Here is a 9,213-nt window from a genome sequence, read left to right as displayed (position 1 = left end):
TATTGTATTTGTTTGTATTTCTTGCGAATAACTCTGATAACGAATATACTGCATCATACTAACTTTTAATGACATCTCAAAACAGCTGACATTTTACGCTACTAAAATGAGCAAACAACAGCAAATGAATGTCGTTTCAGTAGGTGTACAATTGATGACACAGGTACAACTGTCGATCAGAATTAAATATGTGTGTTTAATGCCCTCTGATCAACATTGTGTTCTTGACAATCTCTTTACGCACCAATGTCGTCAGTACTCCTGCCCCGAAACCATTCTTTAAAATCCTTTAATGCACACTCACTATTGAGAAACTCTATAGAGTCTAGTTACTGTTCAGGACCTGATGAAGGGAGAACTATGCAACAGCAAAAATATCCCCCACCCCACCAATTTGAAGACCGCCCACTTCAGATATTTAGCTAGAGACCCTTAAAGATTTTAAAAGAGAGACGGAGTCAGACAGTTTGACAGTCACTCACTGAGCTTTGCATCGCGTGCGCACAGACACAACTTATCCGCTGCGCGTCAGGACTGCAGTCGTTCGCGCCACTCTCCCATCCGTTCCCATGTTTAGGATGCTACAAACACCACAGCTCCGTCAAGGCGTGATTGCACTTTTCATGTGGTTCACTCACTTTATGGAGGAATACAAAGTCCAGGGTGAGTATGCTGTGATTGATTATGTGACCAGTTATACTGTTGAGTAAGGATGGTATAACTTTTTATGGTCAAATTGTAGGCGACATTGAAGCATCAGCCAAGCGAGAACAGTACATCTATCTTCCAAATACCTCATGAGAAAATATGGGTTATTGTGTGGGTTGTGTTCTCAGATTTGTCTTGAATGATTGGGATTGTGTCTAAAGCAAATATGTTGGATCTAACATAGTTAATCAAAACATGCGATCAATCATAAAATGACGCATGGGTAGGCCTAGTCAGAAAGAAAATCTATGACCAATTGGTAGACGGACAGGTACAAGCTTTATTGCATAATAGGGTCGGAGACTAGTCAATGTGACTTCCTATACCTTTACAAGTGGGTCATTCTCCTACAAGCTGAGCTGATAGCCTGAGACAGATGGACTGGTGGGTCCCAAGGAGGAGTACACGCTGCTCTTCCTTGGAGTCCTCCGGTGAAATCACGCTGCATTGGGATGTATTGGTCTTTACGCAATCAGAACACATTTGGCATAACCTGTATTGTAAAACTTTTCTCTAAACAAAAAAGTAGAAATGGATATAGGGTGCTATGGGGAAAAGTTGGTGCTGTTAAAGATGTAGCATGCTCAAATAAGGCAATACTCTACCGTTATACGCGTGCGCATACGATACTTTAATTGGACACGGACCGTCTCTCTCCAGCGGGTAACTGCTGGTTGCAGCAGGGAAAGAACGGCCGGTGCCAGGTGCTCTACATGTCCGGGATGACCCGAGAGGACTGCTGCCGGAGTGGCCGTCTGGGCACCGCATGGACTGAGGAAGATGTGCCCAACAGCACGCTGTTCCGATGGATGATCTTCAATGGAGGCGCGCCTAATTGCATACCTTGTAAAGGTGAGTGATGATCAATATCATGACTTCAAGTGGTGCAACATTATTCTGATGGAATTTATTCTGGTGGAACTTCTTACAAAAAACTCCAACATGTTATCATGTGTATGGCATGTTAATGAACTATAATTACTCTCCATATAGTATCCTGCTATAATGGGTTTTGATAAAGGAATTTGGCCTTATATCATATTATATCATAATAATCTTATATCATATTCATTATCATTGATTTGTTCCTAAATTAATCCATTCACCCATCCATCCACCCATCCATCCATCCATCCACCCAACCATCCATCCATCCATCCATCCATGCATCCATCCATCCAATCACCCAACCAACCAACCACCCACCTATCCATCCATCCATCCATCCATCCATCCATTCATCCATCCATCCATCCATCCATCCATCCATCCATCCATCCATCCATCCATCCATCCATCCATCCATGCATCCATCCATGCATCCATCCATCCATCCATCCATGCATCCATGCATCCATCCAATCACCCAACCAACCAACCACCCACCTATCCATCCATCCATCCATCCATCCATCCATCCATCCATCCATCCATCCATCCATCCATCCATCCATCCATCCATCCATCCATCCATCCATCCATCCATCCATCCATCCATCCATCCATGCATCCATGCATCCATCCAATCACCCAACCAACCAACCAACCACCCACCTATCCATCCATCCATCCATCCCAGAAACATGCGATAGCGTTGACTGCGGTCCTGGGAAGAGATGCAAGATGAACAAGAGGAACAAGCCCAGGTGTGTGTGTGCTCCGGACTGCTCCAACGTCACAAGGAGGGGGTCCATCTGTGGGTCGGATGGAAAATCCTACAAGGATGAGTGTACAATGCTCAGGGCCCGCTGCAGGAACCATCCTGACCTGGAGGTCCAGTACCACGGACGCTGCCGCAGTAAGTCCCCCTCGGGATTAAGGTAGCAAAATTCATTAAACTTTCCCCAAAATTCCCAAGTTTTCCAGATATCCCGGTTGGAGGATTCCATCCCTGTTTATTCCATCCTGATTCTAAGAATTTTGGGAACGTTTCATGAATTTTACAACCCGACCGATTCATTTATAAAGTATGTGTATAAGGGTCAGTGAGTACCATTGCCAGACTTGGTTTTCATTTCCAGTCTATCACATATAAGTGATATTTCTGAAATAATCATCTGACTTGTGAGACTATTCCAGACTTGGGTTAAGCGATTGTTTGCCCATGTATGGCACAAGGGGGGTAACTGTACTGCCTGTATGTGGTCTGGAGACAGTATACTAGACATTACAGTACCATGGTCTGGAGACAGTATACTAGACATTACAGTACCATGGTCTGGAGGCAGTATACTAGACATTACAGTACCATGGTCTGGAGGCAGTATACTAGACATTACAGTACCATGGTCTGGAGACAGTATACTAGACATTACAGTACCATGGTCTGGAGGCAGTAGACTAGACATTACAGTACCATGGTCTGGAGGCAGTATACTAGACATTACAGTACCATGGTCTGGAGACAGTATACTAGACATTACAGTACCATGGTCTGGAGACAGTATACTAGACATTACAGTACCATGGTCTGGAGGCAGTATACTAGACATTACAGTACCATGGTCTAGAGGCAGTAGACTAGACATTACAGTACCATGATCTGGAGGCAGTAGACTAGACATTACAGTACCATGGTCTGGAGGCAGTAGACTAGACATTACAGTACCATGGTCTGGTGGCAGTAGACTAGACATTACAGTACCATGGTCTGGAGGCAGTAGACTAGACATTACAGTACCATGGTCTGGAGACAGTATACTAGACATTACAGTACCATGGTCTGGTGGCAGTAGACTAGACATTACAGTACCATGGTCTGGAGGCAGTAGACTAGACATTACAGTACCATGGTCTGGAGACAGTATACTAGACATTACAGTACCATGGTCTAGAGGCAGTATACTAGACATTACAGTACCATGGTCTAGAGGCAGTAGACTAGACATTACAGTACCATGATCTGGAGGCAGTAGACTAGACATTACAGTACCATGGTCTGGTGGCAGTAGACTAGACATTACAGTACCATGGTCTGGAGGCAGTAGACTAGACATTACAGTACTATGGTCTGGAGACAGTAGACTAGACATTACATTTTGGTTTTAGGTAGAACTCTTTTTAGGTAGCACTTACATTTTTGGTTTTAGGTAGAACTCTTTTAGGTTCCTTGTAGAACCCTTTCCACAGAGGCTTCTACCTGGAACCAAAAGAGGTTCTTCAAAGGGTTATGCTATGGGACAACCAAAGAACCCCTTTTGGTTATAGATAGCACCTTTATTTTTAGGAGTATAGTACCATGGCCTGGAGGCTGTAGAATAGGCATTACAGTAACAGACTCAGACACTGGAAGACAGTACACACAGCTCAGGGAAGACTCCCCTATCGACCTGATTCATAGAACATGTTTTGGTGCATGGGCACAGAGGCAGATGGGTTTAGGCAGCTCTAGTTCTGCAGGCAGGGCCGGCTCTAGCCTCTTGGGGGCCCTAAGCGGGATTTTATTGGCCCCTCTCTGTACGACGGAGAGAAACATTTTAGTTTTAAAGTTCATTTCCTGCAATTCTACACATTTTGCCTTGGGACGGAGAGATTAAAAAAAAAAAAAAAAAATGTTATAACAAAATTTATGCAACTCTACTAATTTTGCCATGGGGCAGAGAGAAGAAATGTGCAGTTTTACAGCTAATTTCCTGCAATTCAACCCATTTTGCCATGGGGTGGAGAGAACATTTTAGCAGTTTTAAAGGCCCAGAAGTGCGGAAATTCACTTTTTTTTCAGCTGAAAGACGATGCCCATGATGTTGCACAATGATTTCAATCAATAAGTAATAAATTAAGTCAAAGTATGATATATTTTGGGTTGAAGTAGTAACTTTGGATGTTTTCAGTATCAATGCTGTGCGTTTCCTCTGTGATAGGACGTGCTAATACTTTCCTGTCTACATTTCTTTTCAGGGCTGGGTTTTGTTTGAATGTTACCACCCACCAGCATGGCTAATCAGAAACACCTGCAAAGTTCTTCCTCTTCACGAGTTGCAATTAAGCTGAGCAATACAATAGACCATGTTTGGCTGAGCCAAACAGCTTTTCGCTGTAGTCTACATTTGGCTGCCTGAGCCATGGAGCAAATTAAAATAGGGTGTGCACACTTGTGTTTTTGTAACTCCACTTTTTTTACCAGCAAATTATCATAACCCATTGGATAATTTGTCAAGTTTTACTTATTTTTGAGTTAGTCTGTATTAAAAAAAAAATATGACCATTTTATAAATTGTAAAATTGTGTGTGATATGATTGCATTTTGGAACCCCGCTCCCCCCAAGATGAATGGTTTTGACCACATTCCACTGCTTTGATTGGTACAGATTCCACAAACTTGTTTATCTATACCTAACAAAAATATAAACGCAACATGTAAAGTGTTGGTCCAATGTTTCATGAGCTGAAATAAAAGATCCCCAAAATGTTCCATATGCATGAAAAGCTTATTTCTCAAAAAGAAATTGCGCACATTTGTTTACATTCCTGTTAGTGAGCATTTCTCCTTTGCCAAGATAATCCATCCACCTGACAGGTGTGGCATATCAAGAAGCTGATTAAACAGCATGACCATTACACAGGTGCACCTTGTGTGCAGTTTTGTCACATAACATAATGCCATAGATGTCTCAAGTTTTGAGCGAGCGTGCATTTGGCATACTGACAGCAGAATGTCCACCAAAGCGGTTTCCAGAGAATTGAATGTTCATTTCTCTACCATAAGCCACCTCCAACGTTGTTTTAGTGAATTTGGCAGTACATCCAACCACCTCACAACCTCAGGCCACTTGTAAACAAGCCAGCCCAGGACCTCCACATCTGGCTTCTTCACCTGCGGGATCATCTGAGACCAGCCACCCAGACAGCTGATGAAACTGTGGGTTTGCACAACCAAAGACTTTCTGAAGAAACTGTCAGAAACCATCTCAGGGAAGCTCATCTGCTTGCTTGTCATCTTCACCAGGGTCTTGGATTGACTGCAGTTCAGTGTCATAACCGACTTCAGTGGGCAAATGCTCACCTTCGATGGCCACTGGCACGCTGGAGAAGTGTGCTCTTCACGGATGAATCCCGGTTTCAATTGTACCGGACAGATGGCAGACTGTGTGGGTGAGCGGTTTGCTAATGTCAACATTGTGAACAGTGCCCCATGGTGGCAGGGGTTATGGTATAGGCAGGCATAAGCTACGGACAATTAACACAATTGTATGTTATCCTGAGGTCCGTTGTCGTGCCATTCATCTGCCACCACGACATCATGTTTCAGCATGATAATGCACAGCCTCATGTTGCAAGGATCTGTACACAATTCCTAGAAGCTGAAAATGTCCCATTTCTTCTGTTGCCTGCATATCCACCAGACATGTCACCCATTGAGCATGTTTGGGATAATCTGGCTTGACGTGTACGACAACGTGCTCCAGTTCACGCCAATATCCAGCAACTTTGCACAGCCATTGAAGAGGAGTGGAACCACATTCCACAGGCCACAATCAACAGCATGATCAACTCTATGTGAAGGAGATGTGTCGCGCTGAATGAGGCAATTAGTAACATTAGCTAGCTATATAAGGTTAGCATGCTAGCTAGCTACACTGATGGATGTCAGTGCCCTGCTTGATATTATTTCTACACTCCATGTTGAAACCCTCAATTCTCCACTCCATGTTCCCTCCCTCAATTCGTGAATATGTATTATCAGCATGCATCATTCTTTGGAGGTGGAACCTAAATGAGAATTTCTGCTATTGGACAGAAATTATGTCGAAATAGTGATGGCATTGCCCTCTATTGGGGGCCTTTAAAGCTAAATTCCTATAACTTTACACATTCTGCCATGACTTATGCCATGTTAATATGATATCTGAGTGAGAATGACTAAAAAAAATCAATAGGGGCCCCCTGAAAGTCAGGGCCGCTGGGCACAGTCGGTACTCAGCCAAGATTGCTACAAGTTTAGATAGCATGCTAGACTAACTACCAATCAAAACATTGACATGGCTAATTGTCAGCTAATTGAGTGACTGACATAACAAGAGAAAAACTACTGATGCACAACCAAATTTCGAAATTGCTCCTGGTGTATTTCACTATTTTTACTCTCAATAGACCTGTTATGTCGCTTATGCCTGGAGTCGGCCATGTCTGCAGGTCCAAAAAAGACCAGAAGTGTGAGGTGGAGTCTGCCATCTGATATCACAGATAAGCTAAGTCAAACTTAGGCAGTAAGAAAGCGTATAGATAGACTAGCAGCAAGGAAAAATAAACATCACAGGTGTATTTATCTGGTGGAATCTGAGAGTTGTGAAGTGAAATGTTTCAATTGTGTGTAATTTGAATGTTTCACATGACATGAATAGTGTCACATGTGAGTCATGCCTCTACATGTGTGTGTGTGTGTCTTTCCATTCACAGAGACATGTCACGGAGTTCGCTGCCCTGGCTCTGCGTCGTGTGTCGTGGACCAGACCAACAATGCCTACTGTGTGGCCTGTAATCACCAGTGTCCAGAGGTGAAGTCACCTGACCAGTACCTGTGTGGCAACGACGGCGTTGTTTATGCCAGCGCCTGTCATCTGAGGAGAGCCACGTGCATCCTGGGAAGGTCCATCGGCGTGGCGTACGAAGGGAAATGCCTTGGTAAGTACTGAAGCATCAATATGGGGTGCCGTTTGTAAAGTTGATACATCACGCTTAGATCAATGAAGATTTCAGTGTTTTGATGCGCCAAGACCTTTGTCAGAACATACCAGAGTAGTAGGCCTAATAAACATCAAAAACATGTCTGTTCTGTCTGTTCTCATACACACAGACAGGACACTACGTCTATCTCCATCACCAGAATCATGTTGTGTGTGTGAATCAGAAATAGATCCGTGCTGGCCTGGGTCTGTGTGGGAGTGTGATAATATTGTCTGATGCTTTCTGTGTGTGTCTCCTCTCTAGACGCCCGGTCATGTGGCGACATCGTGTGTCGGGGAGCGAAAAGGTGTCTGTGGGATGAAGCGAGTGGCCGCGGACGCTGCTCTGTGTGTGACGAGCCATGTCCGGAGAGTCGCCCGGGTGAGAGTGTGTGCTCCAGCGACAACAACACCTACCCCAGCGAGTGTTCCATGAGGCAGGCCGCATGCGCTCAGCAGCGTCACCTGGAGGTCAAACACTCAGGATCCTGCAACTGTAAGTCTACGGTTGATGTGTGAAATGACACCCTATTCCCTACATTGTGCACCACAGCGACGCACACCCACTGAGAACTTATGAGAAAGTGTCTTAAACTTCAAAACAGGCTTTTCCTCAGTCACTTCACCCAAAGTCATAAATAATAATCCTAAATCCTAACTTTCACTTAAGCCGAATTTTCACTTAGTCTCCCATTGACATCGATGCATGACTAAGTGAACATTTAACTTAAGTGGAAGTTAGGATAAACTCCGGAGGAAAGATAATGTGGGTTCAACTACAACACATCCCTCACCCAATTTTTCCAATGTGATTAAAGTCACCTTATATTAGTCCCCTTATACCAGATCATTGTTGAATACTAATTTCTGATTGGCTAGAAGGGCATTCTAGAATGGGCATTAAAACCAGATAATGGGACAGTTGGAAAAGATATCGGGACACTTTGCAATAAGCACCTGTCACGGATGTCCTCCTCTTCATCTGAAGAGGAGAGGCGAGAAGGATCGGAGGACCAAAATGCGGCGTGGTATGTGTTCATCATGAATTTGAATAAAGAAAACACTGAACACTGAAACACACTATACAAAACCAGTAAATGACCGTGAAGCTAATGAGAACTGTGCTGACACAAGCAATCAACATAGACAATCACCCACAAACAAACAGTGCAACCCAGGCTACCTAAGTATGATTCTCAATCAGAGACAACTAATGACACCTGCCTCTGATTGAGAACCATACTAGGCCGAAACATACAAATCCCCAAATCATAGAAAAACAAACATAGACTGCCCACCCCAACTCACGCCCTGACCATACTAAATAAATACAAAACAAAGGAAATAAAGGTCAGAACGTGACAGCACCTACACAAGCAGACCGTATTTGCTACAAAGTTACAGAAAGGTAAACTAACAACCACACAAAGTGAAATTGGATACATTGTAAACGCAGGAAAAACTACCAGCTTTGATTTGTTTTTGCAGAGACTTATTTTTGGGAGGCATCTAATGACCTAGTGTGGTGAGTGATGAACATGAATTTCTGAGGTCCTTACTGTTACAGTCATGACCCATTGCGCTATAGCGACTCCTTGTGGCGGCCGGGCGCACGCACGCTGGCTTCGGTTGCCAGCTGTGCTGTGTTTTCTCCAACACATTGGTGTGGCTGTCTTCTGGGTTAAGCGAGCAGTGTGTCAAGAAGCAGTGCGGCTTGGCGGGGTCATGTTTCGGAGGACACATGGCTCTCTACCTTCGCCTCTTTCGAGTCCATACAGGAGTTGCAGCTGTGGGACAAGACTGTATCTACCAATTGGAAATTATGAAATTGGGGAGAAAAAAG

At 43.9% G+C, this 9,213-nt stretch overlaps 1 protein-coding gene across 1 annotated transcript in view; it reads left to right on the top strand.

The window, feature by feature from the left end:
• Window positions 1-430: 430 nt before the first annotated feature.
• The window catches only part of LOC112257298 (follistatin-A-like), a 13,282-nt gene continuing 4,499 nt past the window's right edge, over window positions 431-9,213 (top strand). The window contains exons 1-5 of the mRNA XM_042326576.1: window positions 431-663; window positions 1,369-1,560; window positions 2,288-2,506; window positions 7,105-7,329; window positions 7,636-7,866. Coding sequence (XP_042182510.1) covers window positions 570-663; window positions 1,369-1,560; window positions 2,288-2,506; window positions 7,105-7,329; window positions 7,636-7,866 — 961 coding nt within the window. The 5' untranslated portion in view covers window positions 431-569. The remainder of the gene's footprint in view (window positions 664-1,368; window positions 1,561-2,287; window positions 2,507-7,104; window positions 7,330-7,635; window positions 7,867-9,213) is intronic.

Source organism: Oncorhynchus tshawytscha, linkage group LG09, assembly GCF_018296145.1.
Source record: "Oncorhynchus tshawytscha isolate Ot180627B linkage group LG09, Otsh_v2.0, whole genome shotgun sequence".
In the NCBI taxonomy this organism is placed as follows: domain Eukaryota; kingdom Metazoa; phylum Chordata; class Actinopteri; order Salmoniformes; family Salmonidae; genus Oncorhynchus; species Oncorhynchus tshawytscha.
Note: the sequence above shows the minus strand (reverse complement) of the source record. Positions and strands in the feature narration are given on the sequence as shown.